At 39.5% G+C, this 24,424-nt stretch overlaps 1 protein-coding gene across 1 annotated transcript in view; it reads left to right on the forward strand.

The window, feature by feature from the left end:
• The window catches only part of CAPN7 (calpain 7), a 1,011,285-nt gene that overhangs the window by 876,322 nt on the left and 110,539 nt on the right, over positions 1–24,424 (forward strand). Inside the window, exon 18 of the mRNA XM_044064001.1 lies at positions 5,945–6,007. Within this exon, the coding sequence (XP_043919936.1) occupies positions 5,945–6,007 (63 nt within the window). The remainder of the gene's footprint in view (positions 1–5,944; positions 6,008–24,424) is intronic.

The following is a 24,424-nucleotide window of genomic DNA, read 5'->3' on the forward strand; positions in this document are numbered from 1 at the left end:
AAATTATTTATGCTTGTCAATCAGATGAATTAAATGAGTTATAGTAATGTATATGTTTGGAACATAAGTTTTTAACACAGATTATTATGCTGCTGTTAAGTAGATTTTCAAAAACACTTGAATAAATGTTTCATTTTCTATGCCTTCTAAAATAAGACATTTACTTATTACAAGAAACTGCATCATTTAAACTCATTATAACTGACATATTTTATGAATTATAACATAGATATTTAAGTAATTATATAAAATAACTCACATTTAGATGTTAAAGAGTTCATTTTCCTTCACATAGTCGCATTTGCCTCATTTCTATTTCCTGGTAGACTGTTCTTCCTGAATCTGTGATGTGTCAGTGTGATATCTAGGTCAAAGGTTAGACTAACTGCTTTCAGCTTCTCTGTGAGAATTCTGAGAGTTGAAGCTTTTGAAGTAGCTCATGGACACTGTGCATGAGACAGCCCACATCCCAGATTGTCTCCCTTAACATTTTGGCGGGAAACTTATTAAAAACTAGTGACAAACATTCATTTAGCAGAGTAAATGCATCTAAACATGACAAAACCTTCACAATGTATTTTACAGGTTATTACAGCCTCTATGTAAGTGAAATTAAGCCCAAAATTATTAATAAGTAATAAAACTCAATATTTTTGTCCCAACTCAATTTTATGCAAATATTATTATTTACTGTGTCTATATGATCAAAAGCATTTCTATATATTAATAAAGAAAAGAAAAAGAGAGTAGAAAATAAAAGGGTGTAAGGCAGAAATAAAAAATGTAAGAGAAAGCTATAAGAAGTATATACAATGGAATATTACTTACTGTTTATATTAATAGAGTTAAAAATAAAACATATTATTTACTATTAGTTAGTTCTAATTATTATTAGTTAAAGCATGACAGATTATTTACAAACAAGCATAAGCAGTATAATCAAGAAAGTATAATTAGGAATAGCATTTGAAGAACATATAAACTTTTTACAAGGAGTAAATATGTTATTATTCTATTAATCATATTTTCATTACTCTTCTCTCCCTGCCCTCCCCCACCATTTACCCACTACATAATCTAAATAGAATGTCATTGTTTAAACAAAGAAAAGGAGAAGAAAAAAAAAAAAAAAAAAAGATAAAGAAAAAAAATGTATCAAATTACTGACCTTACTTCTCTTTTTCAGAAAGAGAAACAAATTAAATCATAGCTTGTTATTAAATCTTCAGATATTTTGACTGGTTATGAAACAAAACATTTCTTTGCACCCAGAGAATAACTTTAATTAAATCTTTTTCAGAATATCCGTGGCTTTCTGGAAATGCAGGAACTATATTTAAAAAGATTAATAATGAAATAAAATGATGAGAGAAAAAAAAAACATAGAACAAATCATTTTTTTAGTCTCTTCTTCTTCTCTGAAGTCTTCCACGAAGTTTCAGTTGCCAGTCTCTTTAATGAAGGACTAGCCCATTCCATTTCCTCTATTTTATCCAAAATCTTATTATTTTTGATAAACAGTAAAGCAGAGTCTAAGTCATCGAAAATTTTAGGACCATCAGGAAGGAAGATTTTAAGCTTGGCAGGAAACAGAAGGTATGTTTTAAACTGTGCTTTTTTAAGCTCCCTTATTAGTGGCAGAAAAACTTTTCTTTTAGCTATTACCATGGAAGAATAGTCATTGTCAAAACGCACAGTTGTCTCATTAATCTTAACAGGAGCTTTAGCCCAAGCAGATTTAAGAACCATCTCTTTATCAAAAGATGATAGAAATCTAACTATAACTGATCTAGGATATTTTTTGTTAGAGTTAGTATTAGCTATAGATCTATGTGCTCTGCGATACCAAAAGAGAATGCTTCTGGTAAGTCTAAAGTTTTAGGGAGCCAAGTTGTTAAAAAAGAAGTAATATTGTTACCTTCAATATTTTCTGGCAGTCCAAAAATCCTAATGTTATTGCGCCTAGATCTATTTTCCAGGTCATCCAGCTTTGTTTGTAAATGTGTATTTTGTTTCAGCAGAAACTCAATGTTGATTTCCTCTTCTTGGATTCTATTTTCCATGTCATTCACAGCTTCTTCTATGCCTGTCATCTGGATCTTCTGTTGTTGCAGGTCTATATGTAACAAGTCTATTTGTTTTGTAGTTTTTTCTATGAAGGTGTCTATTTTAGTATCCATTTTATCCATCTTAGCAGTAAGTTGCTGGATTATAATTATCAGAGACTGAAGTTCTTTCTTGATGCTGGAGTCTTGAGAATTTGTCTTACTGGAACTCATTTCAGACTGATAAACTGACAGGAACATTTCCAAAGTGGTTTCTGACAGGAATATTGTTAAGATTTCCTTTCTTTTTTAGATATAGTTCAAGAACTATATAAAACAAACATATTTAGAAAGAAAATTACTTTAAAAAATAATTTTTTAAGTAATTAATTCCTGTCAGTGTAATGAAATTGGTGGAGCTGAAGAAATCTGCTGCTATCCTGTGTTCATCCTTGGCCACGCCCCCGTATATTTATCTCTTTGAAGCCTATTAAATCCATACAGTTTATCTCACCTTATCTGAGCAATGTGAGTTATCCTGCTGTAAACAAAGACTGTGAATTCCACCACAGGAGTCCTTCTCTTCTGTGTTCTGACTAAAGTTGAAAAGTTTAATATTCTGCTTTCTTAATCTTGTTTCATGCACTGTAGTTTTTATATCAGATGAAATTTTAATGTTATAAATAATCTTTAAAATATGTTGTAGTGCATGGAGCATCACAATTCTTTTTTGAAACTGAGGAAAAGACCATGTTGTTAAATACTTTTCTGACATCTAAATGGTGTTTAACAAGCTTATGTTACATGCCAGTCACCACTGTTGATCTCTAGTGTCACACTAGAACATTAACAGTGGTCAGCTGCCATCACAGCAAGCTAGTCAGACTGTGTAAATAAATGCCTTACTGCATACAGTTCCAGAGGAGAGCACATGGCGAATTAACAAATGCCTCTACCCAGAATTGCCTCATTAGCATGAAAAATAGCCACAGAGAAAGAGAGACCACTGCAGTGCCACGTATCTTTGTTCAAAAGCACCATGTTAGGGCAGTCTTTGAATTTCAAACGTTTACTTTGTAGTATACTTTATGAATTCAGATGAAATGACTGGGAGAAAAGCAAATATTAACAAATGCTGTCTAACAGTTGCCAGTACAAAAACAGTTTTATTAATATGCTAATGAAAGAGCTTTCAGTACAAACACAATTTTATTAATATGCTAATGAAAGAATTTTCACCAGCAATAGCATAAAAATCTATTTTTGTCAGTGGAAGAACATTATGTAATACCAAGGAAATTGTTAGCAAATTCAAAAAGTACTTTTCAAATTTAGATTGCACTCCTAATATAGCTGCATAATATACTGATTGAATGTTCAGCATTTACATATCCTGTAATTTCAGATGAGATTATTGAGAAATCTCTTTCTGAAACTGGGAAAATGACTGCCACAGGGTTGGATAATATTTCAGCAAACTTAATTTCCAAAATTAAGAACATTTTCAGTCCCATCCTATATACGATTGCAAATTGAAACTTGATCATAGAACTCACATAACAACATGGGATTAAATGCCAATGTCATCCATATGAACCTTGCCAAAGCATTAGATGTTTTGTTACACCATGCAATTATAAGAAATCATAATTGCTCTTAAGAAGTAAAAAGTTTAATCATTATTTGATCAGTTGGATCTCTAATAGGCAAAAATGATTTGTCCCTATTTTGAGCCATTGTTCCCCCCATTATTAATGGCTTGTCCAGATTTCTAGTTCTGATAGGTTGAGAGGTATGATGGTGCTTGATTACATCTTGTAGTCCTGTCTGTACTGTTTAAGTGTAGTTACAATTATGGTTTAAAAGTAGTGAAGCCTGAGTCTGCAGTTATACTTATTTGCATCCTATAGCTGCTGAGAGTATAACAGTTTGGAGAGCAGTTTGTAGACTACAGTGCTAATGGAGTTAATGTTTGCCTTCACTATTATAAATTTCAGCATAAAATTGTCTGAATTATTTATTCATTTACTTTTAGTTTTGCCAGTTATGAAATACATTTAGTGCCCACTTGGTGTTTTTCTTGGTATTTATTGCTGAAACAGTCATTGAATTCACTCATAGTGGTTTCTGAGAAGATTTAATGTCTGCTTGTTTTTGAATGGCTTTCTGAGTTGCTTAGTTTCTATAGTAAAACTTTTAAATTCTGGACTGTCGTCTTTTGTTTTTCAATTTTTTTAAGCTACACTCTTCTTCTTCTGTTAAATATGTATGGAAATTGACTAGAGAGCCTTCTGCCATTACATGACTAAATTAGTTGTGAGAGAGAAAAAAAACTGCTTTCAGTAAGATTCAAAAGACTCTGGGGGAGAAGGTGTCCTCCTGTGAGTTCTAGGGTGGCCTGTACTAGTTTTTTTCTACTGCATGAAACATACTTAGAACTAGCAGTCTGACTGCTCAGTTCTCCTTGCCCATGTTATAAATGTAGGTATATTAGCTTACTTGCTCTAACGTGACCTTTCCAGTTAAACTGATTCTATCACTTAGCTGACCTAGTGCTTATTTCCTTATATGTGTGTATGTACGTGTTACTGTCATACCTCTCAACTGTCTAGATTTTTGCAAAATGGCCAGATTTTTACCTCATATTTACAGTGTGTTCCTCATAAAATTTGTAATTTTCTGGAAAATTACTGAGAATTGAGGTCACTAAATAATGACTCGTTTAACTTCAGACTTTATATCCTTCAGAAAATGCATGACAATGTAAAATGGGTTTGTATTATATTAGCGAATGCATGGAATTGCGAATGCTGTATAATCGACCCACAGTCCCCGAAAATCAAAAATGTTGAACACAGAGATCAGCTTTTTTTTCCGAAGGGAAAAAAACACTGATCCGGAAAAAAAAAAAAATCCAACACACCCCCCTACTTAAATATACCAACTCCGAGATCACACCACAGTGGAGGAAATGGCAATGTCCCAAAAACGGCTCAATGATTTTTTTCCCTAGGAAAAAAATCGCTGTTCCGTGCTTTCGCCATTTCGCATAATGACGTTTGACAACACAGCATTCGCAGTTTTAAACATTCGCTTAAATAATAGGTACCCTGTAAAACCTGTTACAGTAGCAATTGTTTCTAAGATGATTATTTAAAGTTTGTCCCTATTTGTGGGCCTTTTTGTCCAGATTTCTTGTGCTAAGAGGTTGAGAGGTGTGGTTAATGTCTTGTACTTGTGTATAGGCTATGCATTAGCAGAATAAAGTATCAGTAAATAATTGAAGATATTTATGTTGTGTTGTTTAGCTAGCCACAGCACTTATACTGTAAAATAAAGTTGAAAGTCATACCCTACATAATATGGGTGGGGGTAAGTTCCTCTGCATCCAAGAAATAGTGGCAGAAGAGGTATACAAACAGCCCACTAACAGAGCTGGAGTTGTAGTGGTTTATGAGAATATCAGGAAAAAGAAATAGAAACTGGTAACATTACATATAATTGATACAAAGAAATGCAAATATTAGTGCATAAGCAAGAAAAAATATTTCTTAAAAAGCAACTAAAGAAAAGATATATGTCTTCTTGATTACCCTGAAAAGAGCATCCATTGCAAGAGAACCTATAATAACTACAGACAAAATGGACAGCTATGTAAACAGCAGTTGTTTCAGTACTTACTTCTTGGTCATTGGGAGGAGAGTATTTTTTTAATCTGAACAGTTTCACTGTATTTAAGTGCTGTATTCTATACCATATGTTTGTTATACTGTATGTTGAAATTTTGTTTTGAAATTTGCAGGTTGTTGAACAACTAAAAAAGTGGGACAATACAATAATGTGTTAATTTACCATTTCTTTTATGTTAACATGGTGCTATGCTTTTGTTTTTGTTATAGGTATATTCTGTGAGCAAGTTCACTTTTTCAAAAATTCCTACTCCATATACTATATCTAAAAGGGTAAGTCCGATACAAAATGTAATCCTTTCTTGTATAAAGTAATAGTTTGTTTAGAAATAGTTGTCATTCAATGCCTGTTTATGCATTACAATGGTTTCACATGACAATGTTTTGTTTTACACAGGCATTATTCATTTCATATCAATACATTGTGATTGATATGAAGATGACTTTCTTTTTTTAGTGTCTAATATCGATTGCAGTTTGGGAAAGTATATACAACAAGGTATTTGTGTGTGTGTGTGTGTGTGTGTGTGTGTGTGTGTGTGTGTGTGTGTGTGTGTGTGTGTGTGTGTGTGTGTGTGTGTGTGTGTGTGCGCGTGCATGCGTGCACACTGCAAAGCGGTTTCAGGGAATTTACAGACTGTTTCAGTTACTTATTTTGAGAATGTTATGCTATACTAAAGTGAAGTACATCAGTCAATGTGTATTTGGGTTTTTATGTTTTATTGTGTGTCAAGTTCTGAAAGGGTGCATTTATGTGGCCTGCTTACATTTTTATTAAATGTGATTTATAAGTAAGATTGTGATTGTTGAAAATGGCTGAACCAACTTGCCCCTATGCTGTTTGTCTAGTTTCCAAAATATGGAAAGCTGTTTGTGAACATTTAAAGAAAAATATAAACTTCAAAATTTTTGATTGGGTCAGCAAGTAACCAACTAAATGTGATACTAGGATGAAGGCTGTGGGTCCTGTGCCCACATCAGTTGCTTGAATTTCTGTTCCTTAACTGATACTGCAGTGCAGCATGGGGGAGTAAAAGTTGCTGCACGCCTGAGGAGCTTCCCTTTGGATGGTTGCTGGAACTCAGATAGTGTAAAATATCTTATTATACATATCAAATGAATAGGTGACCTTTATTTAATAAAATCTAGATAATACAAAACATTTAAATAAAGCTTAGTAAATCATTTTCAAATAAGTATTAGAAAAGCACTCATAATAAACAGAACCAAAAAAGAGAAAAAAATAAAGCAATGAAAATATTTCAGCAAGAAACAAAATGTTTATACTTATCCTCCAAACTCCTTTCTTGTCCAAGAGTTCCAAAATTTTGCCAGTAAATCTGATATTTTCTCTAAATATCCATCATTATTGGCTCCCTGTAATAAATAGGTTCTTAGTTTCATAGCTGAATGCTAAACTAACTGCTCTGAAGTGCCATTTTCAGCCTAGCAAATAACTTGAGGTCACAATCAAATCCTGTACCTTGTGTTTATGAGGTAATAACCTTACCAATTCCCTGACCAGGAATTGAAGCCAGGCCATGGTATTGAGAGCACCGCATCCTAACTTCTGAACCACCAGGGATCCCTCTATAGCTTTTTCTCATATGGCATACATGCTGTTTACTTTTTGAACATTTAGAAGCCACTGTGGTGCAGTGGTTATCGTTGTCTCACAGCAAGAGGTTCTCTTGTTCGATTCTTGGCTGGAGCACCTTCTGTGTGGAGTCTAGATGTCCTCCCCATGGTCGAGTGAACTTTAAAGACATCCAGGTAGGTGTGTGCTTGAGTGGGTGTGCCTTCTTTGAAGGTTGGGCGCTGGGCTGGCAACTCAGCACAGTAAAAACTCACTGCCAGTCATTAGTGAACCGGAGTTCCAATGTGGCAACCCCTAACCGGGAAAAGCCGAAAGAACGACAGAAGTAAACAATGTAGTTGCACACCTTCCTGTCCATATAATCCAGATGCATTTTTTAATCATTTTATCAGTTGTCCTCTTTGCAGCTTTCCTCTAGTAGTATCTAACCAGAACTAATGTGATCCTTATTTATATTTTCCAGCTCCTTACAGTTGGCAGTACAGTGACACAGTATTTGCTTAGCATTACTGCCTCACAGTGCTTGATTATCCACTTTGATTCTTAGTTGGAGTATCCTCTTGATGGAGACATCATGCTTTACTAGGTCTGCATGGGTTTGTACCGAGTACTTCATTTTTCTCCTACATTACAGAAGTATTTATTTGATGTGCATGTTTGTTTGTGTGCTGTGCATGAGCATCCAATGATGAGTTGACCTCCCATTTAGGATAAGCTTCTATGCCTTGCACTTCTTGATTGCCTGGATAGGTTTTAGCTCCCCATGAGCCTGCATTGTATTAAGCAGGTGATAAGACGTTGACTGAATTGACTCTTACTGTTAAACTGCTGTATTCTCCTTTTTCCAAAATCCATCAACATAAGTGGCCGATCAGGGAACCGATGAATGACTGAATGATCTCCTTACAATTACATTTCTGTGTTACTTTTTTCTAAAACCAAACTTGGAACAAACAGCTCACTGAAAGCTGGAAATACAGGCAACAGAACTGTACTTAAAGGAAAATTTCCTTAAAAACTTTTTTAAATCACTGCTCGTAGATTTAAAATCCAATCCTTTTATTTATACATAAAATGAGCACTTTCATCTTTTTATGTGAATGACTTCATCAGACAAACAATAAAATTACACTCGTGCTTAAAAAGTATATTAGACCAATACAAATCACTCAATAAAACCATATAATTTTCAAGCAACACAGAGAGAAGACTCAGTGAGAGAGTCTATGAACATATTTATGACATTAAAAAACAGAAAAATACAAGTGCATTTTGTTTAAACATGTACAGCAAAGTCCTACCCACTGTTTTAAATTAGTCATACTTTTACAAATTCCAGTGAGTGAGAGAGGGGGACCTTGTATGTTAACCCTTGAAAAACGTGAACTGTATTGGCAACTTTATTTGAATGCTGATCTCCAGCCAGTTTTAAATGAAAATGTATCAATAGCTTTTTTATTAAAACTAAGGGCTCAGCAGAGATGGTAAATGTGTTTAAGTTGGTTTTATTGAGGAGCAACATTTAGTGGTAAGTTTGAACTTATATTTAGAGAAGCTTACTTTTATGGGGTGGTGCTGGGCTGGGTGCAGTCATGGAGAATCTGGAGCCTAGCGGCTTGCCCCTGATGAGAGTAGAACCTTGTACTTTTGCTTGTCGGTAGATACCCTGACTGCTAAGCTAACCTCAGAAGTGTGTGTCATCCACATTTTGTAAACTGCTATGAAGTAAAAGTGTTTTATGAATTGGGTGCAGCTTGGTGGGAGGCTTGAAAATCACATGGTTTTATTGAGTGATTGTTATTGGTCTAAAATACTTTTTAAGCATGAGTGTAATTTGATTGTTTGTCTGATAAAGTCTTTCACAGAAAAAGATGAAAGCGCTCATCATTTTCTGTATAAATAAAAGGACTGGATTTTAAATCTACGAACAGTGATTTAAAAAAAAAAAGTTTTTAAGGGAATTTTCCTGTAAGTATAATTCTGGTGCCTGTATTTCCAGCTTTCAGCATGACGTTTATTCCAAGTTTGTTTTTGGTGTTTTGGATTGTGATTTTCTAAAACCATTTACTATTGGGTACAATGCTGCACTGATTCTTCCACACATCCTTTCACAAGCATATGACTTGCATCACATTCTACTTTACTGGAAGTCTGCCATGTGGCAGTCTCGAGAAAAAGTCTCATTTTTCCTTCTTATTCAAGTAAAAATGTCATCTGCCTTAAAAATTCATCAATGATTTTCCTCTTTATACTCACACGACCTGGAAATTAAGGAGTTTTCTCTTGTCACTCCTTTGAAACATCACTTTCAGCCTTTAATCTGTTTCAGTAACAAAGAATTGTTTCTATTCGTTCAGAATCATCCTGTTTTTATAAACGTTCTTTCTATACTTTAACAATTCTAATAAACTTCAATACTTAATAGTTGCCCTAAAACCATTCTTCCTGTTTGTTTTACCGTATCACTTCAGAAAAAAACACAGTCCTGTTAATTCCATCTCCAGATCTTCCCATAGTGAATAAACTTTCCCCAAAATGTCCATGGAAGACTTGAAGTGCTGAATTTATTAAATAAATCACATCTAAATTCTGTTTAACTTTTTTCTTTATTTTCTATTTTCTGTTTTGACCACTTCTTTGTCTCCAGAAGAAATTCTGTAAACTAAAGTAAACTGTCCGTATTTTTCCCTTTTTCACTCCCTTGATTTTCTGTTTTTTTTTTTTTTTAACTTAAACCTATTCTCTAGATCTTTTAGTGTATCATTTATCTGATGCATGGAGCATATTTATCTTCCTTTGCCACCAAAATAATGTTTCTGTAATTCAGTATCATTGAACATTTTACACCTCCAATCTTCCACTGTTGTCTTTTTTCTTACACTAATATCTTATCAATTGCTAAACTAAACAAAACCAAACATAACTGACATCCTTGTCTGACGACTTGTTTCTTTCGTATAATATCCATTTACATACCATCAGCTTAACCTGTGTTTCCCTACAGGCACTTTAACAAAGGTCACAATAATATTTCCTTAATCATATGTCTTGCATATTCTAGTTAGTAGTCTAGAATCTTTACAAGAAATGCCTTGCCTACATCACAGCTTATAAGACTTCCTCCTTCACCCTTCCCTGTGTCTTCTGCTATCCATTTTGTAACTAACAGTTTATTAAATATTTTGTGTAAACTTTTTCTGAGTTGCAGCTATAACATTTCCTTAGTAATGTATAATCTGAATTCAGCAAACTTATTGACCTCTAACTAGCAATATGCCTTTGAGCCTCCTTTTTTCAGTTTAACCCATTATCCCTTAAATATTTAATTCTGTCCTTAAAGTACTTATTGTTAACTACAACTTTTAACTTAATTTCAGTAAACAACAAGGGAGTTCATCTTCTCCAGGAACTGCCTTTTTAAACCTGTTTAAAGCTAAAACTGTCCCCTCCATTTTACTTGTATAGTTTAAATATATTTCTGTATCCTGTAAACTTGGACCTGTACACTCTCCTAACCTTTCTCAGGCTTATTAAATATCCCCCATTACCTTCATATCATCTGTCTTCTTATAAGCTCACTTCCCTATCTTATGTGTCATGCATTCCATAAATCCGTCTTTTTTCTTTGTTGTGTAACTTGATGATGGCACACACTCATTTCTACCCCTAATTGAAAGTACCTCGGTTCTCAGTCCACTATGCAATCCTTTCCCAATTTTTCAATAGTTTTCATTCTTTTAACCAGATAATTTTACTGTTTTCTCCTAATTTCTCATGATACTCATCTACTACCTCCCTATGTTCTTTCACAGTTAGCATCTCAACCTTACTCCTGTCATTTATATATCTATTTATTTGACATTTGTTTGCCAGGATGGTCCAAATGGGTCAAAACAAACCCATTTTCAATAGAGGTCCAGGGAGAAAATCTCCAGTTACAGACTCAAATGTACAGACATTATAAACAGTGAATATAAAAATCAAAGTAAATACAGTGAAAACAGTGAAATGCATAATGCTAAAAACAGAGAAAATACATAAAGCATAATGTTATATAAGAAGGAAAAAACATTGTAATGCTTAATATTCAGACATAGTGTTAGCCTTAGTTTTTGTAGTTTTAGATGAGGAAGAGGGTTATAAGGCAGTTAGATGGTAAAGAGGTAGTAAGAGGAAGAGAGTGGGGGGATTAGGTATGTGCACAGCCAAGAGTTGTTTAGATGCTGTTTTGGATGTTTTGAAGGCTACAAGGTTAGAAATATTTGTATGTAGCGGGAGTGAGTTCCATGCTTTAGCAGTGGTATGAAAGGCAAGACTTTGTCCAGGTATTTTAGAGGGTCAGGAGACAGTGAGAAATTTCTTATCTTCAGGCTTAAGGGTTCAGTTTGGGTTATATGGTTAGATGATGTTCAGAGCTGGGCGTGCTAGGTGTTTGTAGAATATATTGTGCAGCGTTGACAGTTGGGTATGTAGTAGGTGATTGGGGAATTCTATCCAGTTTAGTATTACTAGTGTTGTACAAGTGTGTACTACTTTTTGAATTGGTGGCAAACTTGGTCACTTTGTTGTAACACTGTTCCGTTTTAGATGTAATGGTGATCTGTAAGTTAGTAAGTACAGAGGCGCCATAAAAGAAGGGATGATAGAAGGAAAGTTTTGGCAAGAGTGATCTTGGCTGATGTGTTTAGGTAATGTATGATCTGAAGTAGGCAGACTTCATTCGTCTGCAACCTGTGGGTATCGGATCCGACCTCGGATCCGAGCCGGCAATTCAAAAGCTTAGGCTCCGAGCTCCTAGCTCCTCCCTCTTACCCATAACCCCTTGCCAAGCCCTGACTGACCTCAGATTTCGTTTGCCGCTTTTCAAGTAGCTACGGAATTCCAGAGCTCCTGGCGTTGGTGAAGATAAGAACTAAATTTTTGACTAAAAAAAGTTTTAAAATCTTTATTTTCTTTCTTGATATAGTTAGTGTTGAGTGTGTTTAGGCTTTCCTCTCTCTTTTAGTTAATTTTCACGGGTTTTGCGTAGTTTGTTTGTGTGTGTTCTGTGTTAGGCCTTAGGGTTGCGATGTCTGAAGCCCATAAGCCTGTGTTCTCGAAATGTACCGAGTGTGGCCATAAGCTGTCCCCAGCGGATGGCCACACTCAAGTCAAGAATGCTTGGGGTTGAACACCTGTCATCTGGTTGTACCATTTGTGCAGGGTTCAACCCCGGCTTTGAGGAGCGGAGGTCGGTTGGTGCTGGCGGGTCTTTTACCTCCAGATACCGCCGCCTCTGCCCTTCCACTCAGCAACCTGTTGCTGTGAGTTCTCCCTCGGCTGGGACTCAACCTCCTCTAAGTTGCCGGAGGAAGGAATCCTCTAAGGAAAGACAGAAGGAGAGGCACAGGAGAGGCACCACAAGCGAGAGCCGAAACTTCCAGTTCGGCTCCTCCATCTAAGCGGGCCTCCCTGTGCCTTCTAGCTTTCCTCCTCCCCTCGGTTCTCTCCTGGACCCGAGGAGGAGGAGGCTAGCCCTTCCAGGAGGTCTCCGAGGCGGCTCTCTAGGTCCGCTTCGGTGGCCTCCACTAGGTCAACATTTTCTATGAGTGAAGCTGATATGGACCGGATGATGAGGAAATTCATCCAGGCCCAAATGCAAATGGGAGTGCTCCTAGCCCCCCCCCATCCGGGAGGGGCTTCGACCCCTTTTTCGCCCCCTTGGCTCCTTCTCCGACCCATACCACGGGTTCGGAGCTGTCGGCGCCGGGCAGATTTGGATCCGGGGGTGGGTCGGATCCGATGGGTCGGCGCACCTCGGATCCGCCCCATCCCTTGAGTGCTTCGGGTACTTCGGACCCGACCTCTCGGAGCCGAGGGCCGAGCCTCGGATCCGAGGGAGCTGGTGTGTCTTCGGCTCCATCCAGGTCGGAGCGCACCGGCCTCGGATCCGACGGTTTCGGCTCCGACTCCAATCCGTGCGTCGGCTCTCGGGGCTTAGAGAAGCTGGCTCCCCCTCGGCTTTCGACGTTGTGGAAAGGGCACTGTCGAGGACATCCGGACCCCCGGTCCCTGCCACGGCTCCTTCCCGCACTCCATTGCAGTTGGGCCAGGCCCCCACCAGCCGGTCCCAGGGACAGCCCGCCTTGATGTCCCAAGTGGTTCCCTTGGAACATCCAACTGCTGAAGAGTACTCCTCGGACAGCCCCCCCGATGAAGTACCTCGGAAGCGTAAGTGTAAGAGGAGGCACATGGACACCCCTGAGTCAGTCACTGAAGACACAGACTTGGATGAAGGGGAAGGCTCCCCTAGGTCACCCCCTGAGGACGTCTCATTTGGAGACATCATGGAGATGTTAAGGATCAGGGGGGGGGTGGTCTACCCCCAAGGCTTCTTCGGACGAGTCTGTGTTCTTGGAGGCATTCGAGGCGGGCCCTTCTACCTCTTGGGTGTCCCCTCCTGCTGACCCCCTGGTGGATCTTATTTCCATCAGGGCGTGGAAGGATCCGGACACCATTGAGCCTATCCCTAAGCGCCCGGACCGCATTCTGTCCCCTCCATCGGACCGCACCCACTGGAGTAAGGGTCCCCCAGTAGATGCCATGATGATGGCTGCAGCCATGAAGAGGGAATTGGCCCAGGAGACTCCCTCCGTGCATCCTCTGGGCAAGGAGTCCCGTTCGATGGATCGCATTGGGAAGCGAGTTTTTAGTTCAGCAACTTTCTCCTTGAGAGCGCTGAACTACATGGCACATGTCATTAGGATGCAGCGGGATCTGATTAAAGAATACGCTGCATCTCCCCCGGAGTCCATCTCGAGTGAGGATAAACAGGTTTACTCCACCCGAATGGCCACTCTCAGATCAGTTTCCAATACATCTATGCGGCTACTTTCTCATGCTACTGAGGGAGCCGCTAGAGCCAGCGGAGCAGGCCTAGTCATGAGGCGACAGGCCTGGCTCCGCCATTGTGATTTTGCTGAGCCCTTCAAGGCGACCTTCGCGAATGCCCCCTTCGATGGTTCTGCCTTGTTTGGCAAGACTGTTCGCGAGACATTAGTCCAGAGTGAAAAGGACGGGAAGACGCTGTCTGCCGTCGGAGTCCGCTTCTCAGCTCCCCAGAGGTCCTTCTCTAAGAACCAAAAGGGACAGAAGAAGATGTGGTTCCGAAGTCGCAGCAGTCCCAACCTGCTCCGGACAACCAGTCCTTCCGTGGTAGAGGAGGACGGGGAGGTCGTCGTGCTAGAGGCAGGGGGGCTCCTGGCAACTTTGGGTCCAGAGAACCTTTCTCTGAGAGACCCACGCAGCAGCCCTGAAGGGTTGCCCGGCTGTCCGTCTCTGGAGGCAGTCGGGGGGCAGTTTTCGAGGCACCTGACTTCTTGGGAGTCCATAACAACAGACAGTTGGGTGCTTCGAGTCATATCCAGAGGATATTCAATTCCCCTATTCAAGGTTCCCAAATCTTGCAGCCTCCCAGATGTTCCACCCGACCAAAGGGAGGCGGCAGCTGTCGAAATCGAACAGCTGCTACAAAAAAGAGCCATCCAGCGCGTCCCCCGAGATCAAACCGGATTAGGGTTTTACTCCAGGTTCTTTTTGGTGCCAAAGAAGACGGGGCACTTAAGACCAATCTTAGACCTTTCCCAGCTGAACCTGTCAGTAACCAAACAAAAGTTCCGGATGGTCACCCTGCAATCTATACTTCCCCTCTTGAGGGAGAACGACTGGATGTGCTCCATAGACCTCAAGGACGCGTACTACCACATTCGGATGGACAGACGATCCAGGAGGTTTCTTCGCTTCCGGCTGGGAGCCAGTCATTACCAGTTCAGGGTCCTCCCCTTTGGTCTCACCTCAGCCCCCAGGGTGTTCACCAAGGTGCTAGCGGTGGTAGCGGCCCACCTGAGGCTCCAGGGATTACAGGTCTTTCCGTACCTGGACGATTGGCTCCTAACGGCATCATCAAGGCATCTTCTGTGCTCAGCCAGGGATTACTTTCTTCAACTAGCACCAAGGCTGGGCATCACGATAAACTGGGAGAAATCTTTTCTGAACCCCACACAAGTTATAGATTTCATAGGAGGAAGACTAGACACCAGATCAATGCGAGCCTTCCTCACCCCAGACCGTATTGCCAGCCTGAAGTGTCATGTGACAGCGATCCTGCAACCATCTCCAACTGCAGCTTCGGTCCTGAGGGCCCTAGGTTCTATGGCGGCAGCTATTCCGCTTCTCATTCATGCCCGTTTATGCATGCGGGTTCTTCAATGGACCCTTCAAGTTCAGTGGTCCCTCTTTGTTCTTCTCTAAACGCTCCGATTGCGGTCAGCAGAGCGTGCAGGGACTCCCTTCTTTGGTGGCTTCTTTCTCCGGAGCCCCTGGCAGGGAGACCTTTTTGCGCTGCATTTCCCCGAGCCACAGTGACCACGGACGCTTCTTGCCTCGGGTGGGGGGGGGGGCATTCGGCGGGGAAGATTGTCCAAGGCACGTGGAATCCCGCAGAGACGTCATTGCATATAAATGTCCTGGAAATGAGGGCGGTGCTCCTAGCGTTGCAAGCACTTCACCACGTTCTTCCTTCAGGGACTATTGCGATTCAGGCAGACAACATGTCAGTAGTCTGGTATATCAACAAACAGGGAGGAACCAGGTCTTACCCCCTTTGTCGAGAGGCCATGAGAGTCTGGGAATGGGCAATTTCCACCAAACGCTTTCTGGTAGCAACGCACATTCCGGGAAAGTCCAACATCCTTGCGGACAAGCTCAGTCGCACCATCCTTTCTCCACACAAGTGGTCTCTCAATCCTCAAGTAGCGAAGAAGATTTTTGCCGTTTGGGGGCAACCCTGTTGCGATCTTTTTGCCTCTCCCTCAAACGCCAAATGCGACAATTTCTTCGCTCTGCTTCCCCCACCAGGGGAGTTCCCGTGAGATGCTCTGGTGCATGCTTGGCCTCCCGGTCTCCTTTATGCCTACCCTCCACTTCCTCTGATGCAGAGGCTTCTGCAGAAAGCCAACAGTTTGGGGAGCAGAATGATTCTCTTTGCCCCATTCTGGCCTCGACAACTTTGGTTCCCCTTCGTATGGTCTCACAAAATCAATCCACCATGGATTCTGGATCCAATTTCGGATCTCATCTCTCACCCTCTGGGAATGTCAATTCCCAATCTGCGGACCCTGAAGTTGACAGCTTGGCTGCTCCAGTTCCATCCTTAATTAGGACTCCCGGTATCTCATCACCGGTCAAGGCCATTTTAGTGGCAGCTCATAAACCTTCCACCAGGCAGGTTTATCTGAGTAAATGGAAGAGATTCTCTATATGGGCAGTACAGAGAACTTTGGATCCTTTCTCGGCACCTATGTCAGCGGTGCTGGATTTTCTAACAGACCTCTTTCATCAAGGGGCTAGTTCTTCCACGATTAAGGTACAATTGGCAGCTATCTCGCATTATCACATTGGTCATGACACAGCTCCCCTTATGACGGCGAAATTATGCAAAACATTTCTCAAAGGAGTTTTTTTGTTGAGGCCTCCAGTCAAGGAGGTTGTACCACCCTGGGACTTGTCTTTAGTCCTGCAAGCCCTTACTGCTCCTCCCTTCGAGCCTGCAGCTTCTACTGATTTAAAGTACCTTTCCTGGAAGACTGCCTTCCTGGTAGCTATCACTTCAGCCAGAAGAGTGTCTGAGCTTCAGGCTCTGTGCGTCAAACCGCCTTACCTTTCTTACTTCCCTGATAGGGTGTGCCTCAGGACCAATCCTTCTTTTCTTCCGAAGGTCTCTTCTGAATCCAATATTAACCAGTCAATCAATTTACCTGTGTTTTTTCCCAAGTACTCAAACAAAGGAGAATACAAATTGCATTCCTTGGATGTTCATAGACAATTACGTTTTTATATTAACAGAACAGCTGGCCACAGGAAATCAGATCAGCTGTTCATCTCCTTTGCTAAATTTGCTCTAGGTAAAGCAGTATCTAAAGTCACACTATCTAAGTGGATTGCTAATTGTATTTTGCAGGCATATGACACTTCAGGCAGACCTGCTCCTCAGAGGGTTACGGCTCATTCTACTAGGGCAGTTTCCACGTCAGCCGCCTTTAAGTCCCGTGTATCATTGGATGATATCTGCGCGGCAGCTACTTGGGACTCGCCTCATACTTTTATTTCTCATTACAAGGTGGATGTTGTTTCTAGAGGAAGAGCATCCTTTGGCTCAGCGGTGCTCCGGAACATCCTTCCATGACGGCCGCCCAAGATTCAGGTAGCTAGGGACTCTGTCCCACAGGTTGCAGACGAATGAAGTCTGCCTACTTCAGATTTAGAAGTTATGTACTCACCATAACGTTCCATCTGAGTAGGTGACTTCATTCGATTCAACCATCCTCCATCCCCCTGACCTTTATAGAGCGAGTATTTATGCTATTTTAGTGTACTGTTGTCAGTATTTTGAGGCAAACTCAATCTGAGGTCAGTCAAGGCTTGGCAAGGGGTTATGGGTAAGAGGGAGGAGCTAGGAGCTCGGAGCCTAAGCTTTTGAATTGCCGGCTCGGATCCGAGGTCGGATCTGATACCCACAGGTTGCATCCGAATGAAGTCACCTACTCAGATGGAACGTTATGGTGAGTACATAACTTCTAATTTCTGTAGAGGATACCAAGTTTCAGGTGTTTTTTTTTTTTATATTTTGTTGAGCATGGAGATCAAATTTAAGTGATCATGTAAGATAACACCTAGCAATTTAGTGTGGTGTACAATTTCAATAATGGTATTGTCAGCAGAGTGTATTTTGAACTGATTTTGGTCAACAGTGCAGTTTTTGGGCTGGAAGAGAAGTAGTTTTGTTTTTTTAGGGTTAAGGAAGAGTTGAGAATTAATGAGCCAGGATTCAATGCCAGAAAATGTCAGTTGTGATGGTATGAAGCTTGGGTAGTGAAGGGGATGTGCAGAAAATAGTGGAATCATCAGCATATCGTATGGGAGTTCCACTGGAAGAGGCACTGCATAGATCATTTGTACATATATTGAAGAGTAGGTTACCAAGGATAGAACCTTTTGGAACTCCAGTGGTGTTAAGTAGTAAGAGAGATATTGTTTGACCATTTTACTGCTTGTTTTCAATCATGTAATTAACTGTGGAACCATTTTAGGGTGGGAGGAGTAAAGTCTAAGTAAGAGAGTCTGTCCAGAAATAAGGAATGTTAGACTGTCTCAAATGCCTTTGAGAAGTTGAGAAATACAGCAGATACAAATTTACCTGTATCACTAGCTCTGTTTACAGATTCAGTAAAGGATAGCAGGGCTGTCAATGTGCTGTGGCTTGGGAAGAAGCCACGTTGTGTATTTTTAAGAAGGTTGTTACATAGCAAGTATTTTAGAAGTTGTTGTTGAATACATTTCTCGAGTATTTTTGAGGTGGGAGAAAGTATGGCTATGTATCGAAAGTTTGTTAAGTCAGTGGAGTTAACTCCTTTGTGAATGGGAATGATATGGGATTTTTTCCAGATGGTTGGCACTAATGATTCTGAAACAGATCGATTAAGTAAGATGCTATTGGGGTATGCTATGGAGTCGGTGGCAAACTTTGGTTATAGAGGAGGGAAATTGTCTGCAGAAGTATTTTTGTGAGGCTTGTATGTATTGGATGTAGTGAGAGAGTGTCAGGGTTCACGGAAAGGGGGTTTTGGCTATTAAGGTGGTAAGGGTCCAGGCCAGATGAAGGGCACTTATTGGTAGTTGAGGAGGAAGAAAAAGGGGGACTGGTGATGGGGTTTTTTTTATGGATTATATGAAGTGTATGTTGAAATCTTTGGCAATTTGAGAGGGAAAGGCATTAAGTGAAAGGTAGGGGTCATTTTTGTCCCTGGTTTAAGTAGGGTTGAGATTGAAGACTAGATGTGTGTAGTAATTTTGTTTGTCTTTCACAACCTATCTTTTTAATTGGTTTCATAGCTGTTTGAAAAGTATTAGATGTGGTTCTTTTTTGCTTTGCTTCCATAGCCCCCAGGCTACATCCCTTTTTTCATTACCTTTTTATATTCCTTGGTTAGCTAGGGGACAGAATTGTTTTTAATTCTTTTAATGCTTATTGGAGCTAGAGTGTCAAGTACTTTTCGAAAACCATTGTTTAAGCAGAGTACAGCATCATCTGGAGGCAGATGTTTTAGTTGTGACTAATTTATTTTTTGAAGTTTTTCATTAAACTTGTCTTTTGAGAAATTAGGTGGAGGACGGATTTTAGGGTGCGTGTTTTTGGTAAGTGTGTGTTAATTCTGATGGCAAAGGCAGGTAGGTGGTCACTTGGGAGTTTGGAAATGTGCCAGCGGATGTAAAGTAAGAAGGGTGTGATACCAAGATCCATTCTGAGGTAGACTGTTGAGTATACAGTTTATTGCATCTAGTAGGGAGGGCAGTTGATGAGTTATGAAAAACCATATAGGTTGTTGCTGTTTGTTGGTAGTTGCGATGTGAGAGATTGCCAATCTGGGTTGACATCTCCTAAAATAGTCTCATGTTTGATAGTTTGGGTGGTCCAGGATAGTATGTCTTCTAGAATGGGAGTATTTTGTCCAGGGGGAATGTAGAGTACAATGATGCAAATTTGTTTGGTATTATTAAGACTTAGGAATGATATGAGCATTTCTTCTGTAGAAAAATTAGGGGTGTAATATTAAGGTTATCAGGGTATAGTAGTGCTATGCTTCCACCTCTCTAATGGCTTCTGGCTAATCACATTATGTTGTAGTTGGGAGGTAACAGTTCAGAGTCTTATGTTAGACTTTAACCAGAATTTGGTTAGGGCTAGGATATCAGGGTTATAGTGGTCTATCCATGCATGCAGGGGGATATTTTGTTGCCTAGGCTTCTACTGTTAAGGGTCATAATATTTAGATTGTTTTGGTGCTATTCTATAGGTTTTGTTAGTGTAGGCATGTGGGTTAAGTGGATATTACCATGTGGAAACAATAGAGATTGGATAGGAAATAGTTGTCCTTAGTTTTTTAGGATAGGTAGATGTTAGGTATGAGGAAATGTTTAGTATCTTCATATATTTTTTTTCTTAATTTCTCTTTTATTTGTAATGATCACTCAATACATCAGAAGTGCAAATACCTCATAGTCAAGTGATATTCCCATGATGTATTCAAGGCACTTTCATTTTCTTTCTCTCTAGAAGCTTCTTTGTTAACCTTCGTTTACCCTTACCCTACCTTCTAAACCTGTTCCTTCTCAGTTATTTTGACATATAAAGCTTTCATGGTCAGCAAATATTTCAGTAAACATTTACCTACCTGTGTGTTCACAAATACATAATTAGTGTGCATACCTTATTATCTACTTGATACTGAATTACATCTCTCTACAATTTGTTACAAAACTTTCCTATCTTTTCCAACATGCTTCCTCTTTCTTCCACTTATATCACAATTAAAACTTTTATCTAAACTATTGATGCATTAACCATTAACTGACTTGTCTTCTTGAAAATCTCCAGTCACTCTTTTTGCTGAAACAGATGCATAAAATAATACATAATATAAATTGCTGATATTTTATTATTAAGTCACACACTGATACTTGAACTGTTTTACATTTTCTAATGTAGCAACCCTAGAGTAGTCTTTTTCTCCAAAGACTAAGTTAGTTATTCCCTTTCAGAAATATTTTTGGTTTTCCTTCCTTCTTCACAGATGTTATGAAACATAGCATTTTTGTATTATGATTCATTACCCAGTCCAGAAATGAGCAGTCACCTAACCTATGCCTTCAAGTTGACAATATTACAGGATAAAATGGACACAAACATTTTGGGCTTCATTTTCTGGATCATTTTTGTCCCCTCAATCAGACGTACACTGTTCGAGGAAGCCATCATCCAGGTAGCCAAGAGGGTCCTTTTTGCTGTCGCTGACATCTGGGCAATGAGTTTTTTTTTTAATTTCCATAGCCTGCCCCTGCCCCATTGCTAGCTTGAGGACTTTTGAGTGCAGGGGCTACCAGTGTCCCCCCCAGTCTGTGCATGTGTGCTGCCCCACATACACCAAACAGGGGCAACAGTCATCACTCTCGTATATCTTCCAGCACTGACACCCCACATCATGATGAACCTCCACCCTTCAGCTAAGGCCTTGACATTTAGAACAACAAAGTGGGAACCACCACCACTCCCTCTGCAGGATGAGCACACACCTATGCTCCCTGCTTCCACTGTCATGTTCCACTGATGCTACTTGAAATCTGGTCGCCTAGCCTGTAGATCTGTCTACACCACCAGTGCAAACTTTCAGGCATTATTTGATTTTTGTCTTTTCTTTTACTTTTACTTTTGCTTTCATTTTTTTCCTACTATTCCTTGGTAAATAGAAATTACTTCATCTGACTCTGTCACTTTCTCTGTCTGGCCCTCTTCCCCTTTTCCTTCCTCTTGATATAAAACAGTAAATATATTACTTATTTCTATGATTTCTCCAGAGTTAGTTATTACTACATTTTCTTCCCTCCTTTAATGTCTCCTTCCATGCACAGTTTTAAAGTAACTATATCATCTGCACCTCCCATCTAAGACTGATGTCTCTGTTATTATTGTACTTTCTTGTTGTTACATTCTGACCAAAAATGGATTATTTTCTCCATTTGCAGTAAACCTGCTCACAGTTTTGTTTGACCCTTCTTCCCAAACATATTGCATCTTTTCTTGGGCAATTTATCACATTCATCACAGAAAAGTGCAGCTCGTAGGTTGTCCTATTTAATGCGCATCATGTAGCAATATTCACGTGCAAAACATATGGTATGTGGTCTATTTCCAATTCTTTTGATTGAATTCTATTAACACCCATCTTCAAAAAAATAGTCCCATCCATCACACCTATGCCTGGTGGACCTATTTGCACAGTGTTTTTTTTTTTTAAGTTTCTCTGAGCTTCACCTGACAGTAAAAGATCTCTTCCTTTATTCTTTCCGTCCTCACTTCCCTTTTAAAAGTCACGCTTCCAGTATTGAACTGAATCCATTTTTGCTCTGCATGGCGATCTCTGATCACAGGAGAGTCAAGTCAAATCAGCACAGACTGTATTTCACATCCTGCTCTCAAAACGCAAAATCTACCAGTATGGATGATGGAATTTTGCTTTGGCATAACAATCTGTATTTTTCCCCAAGGACTTGCATCTCCTGAAAAAGTTTTAGAGACCTGTTGCACAAAAAATTGGTGATTATCTATAGTCTGTATCTGAGACTAAATTATGGAATACTCTGTAGAAGAAATTTGCTTAAAGTCAAACATTGAAACATTCTTAATCAACCTAAAAAACACATATCAACATAGTGCCACTCTTCATGTGCTATGCACATGAGAAAGCCTAGGCGATATTAGAAAACAAGTTATGTATAACTATATTTATCATACACATATGTAGAAATTTTAACTCTTCAGTACTGCAACTGTAGTATTGATTTATCTTCCCCATACACTTATGTAGGAATTTTAACACTTCAGTACTAGAAATGTAGTATTGCTTTACCTAACCTATCTATGCTAATATGTATACTCTCTACTCTGTTACTCTGTCTTTAACATAGATAGAGATGTGTGTATCTGAAGCTCGAGCATACTGATCTTTCTAATAAAATCTGTTTAAAGACATCTTTATTACCTCTGTGTTACATCAAAATCTTACTAAAGTAAAATGCTCTAATATTTACATATAGCCAGTATATTAAACATATTTAGTGCTAACCTTATACCCTCTACCCACATTTTTCCCACTATCCTTGAAAATTTAGGTTCCCCTGAAACCACTTTGGAACAAGTCTTAGAATCTCTGTCGCTAGCTAAAAATAACAATTCCATTGGATCAGACAATGCACCAGGCTGTATGCTCATCATTACCAAGTATGAAGTATCCAAGCCTTTACTTACACTGTTCAACATTAGCTTTTCCACAGAAATTGTATCTGTTGCATGGACCAGTCACTGTGACTCACCTAAGATCCCGTTATGGACCCTGGTAATTGTAGGACCATAAGCCTCACCGGCCTAATATGCAAAGTCATGGAGCGATCAAAGCAGAACTCATTTATGCAGACATAGGTAACTTAACTGATATAGACCCCAATCAGTTTGGTTGTGAAGGGCAGGTCCTGTGTCATGAAACTAGTAACCTTCTTTGTAAAGCTTACAAAGGTTGTGGTCACAGTAAAGACTGCTTATCTCAGCCTTAAAGAGGATTTTGACAATATTCCCCATACATATTATTCAAATATTAGACAAATTTGATGTAAACCCCTGTGTTGTCCTTTGGATTGCAAACTGGTTGTTCAACAAATCTCAGTTAGTGAAAGTTGTTGGTACCTTTTCTGAAAGTAAAATTGAAAGCAGAAGGTCACTATAAGAATCATTTCTGGGCCCTGTTCTGTTCTGTTTGACATTTTTTGTAGACATCCAAGCCAGTATCTCAAAAATGTAGATTACAGAGTTTAATGATGACTTCCAGCTGGGCATTATTATCTGCTCATCCACTGATTCTAAAGAGCTCCAGCAAGTGCTGGAATATGCACACACCCCACTACTCACCTGGAATACTCAAAGCAGTCTCAAGTTAAATGTGAAAAATTATACCAGTCTCACTTGGCAGAAAAGCTGCTCCCACTTCATATAAGTGACACTCCTCTTCACACAGATATGGTCATAAGAGGCCTGGATACTTATGTGGACAACTCTCTCTCATTCAGTCATCATGTTTTCACTATATTCAGGAATTATTTTTAGCTGGCTCAAGTTAACTTCCAAGGGAATATCTTCATGATGCAAAGAAGTCATCCAATGGCTGTGATCTTCCCTTATCAGATTTACTGTCAAATGCATTGACCCCTACAGTATGTACAAATCCAAATATATCATTCATCTGGAAAGGCCTCAGTCATTTCTAACCAAGAATATTAGAAGTCTTAAAATATTTAACTATTCTGATAAAGTATCACAAGTCTCCTTCTACTCAGTAGTTATACCTGCTGATCCAAGCTATTCCTTTGACATGCTTTTCAAGCTACGAAAGACCTGCTCCTATTTAACTTTCTATTTCTTCACAAAACCATTGCCTCAACAAATGCCTGTA

The sequence above is a fragment of the Protopterus annectens genome, chromosome 2.part2 (genome assembly GCF_019279795.1).
Source record: "Protopterus annectens isolate FY-2018-M chromosome 2.part2, PAN1.0, whole genome shotgun sequence".
Taxonomy (NCBI): Eukaryota; Metazoa; Chordata; order Ceratodontiformes; family Protopteridae; genus Protopterus; species Protopterus annectens.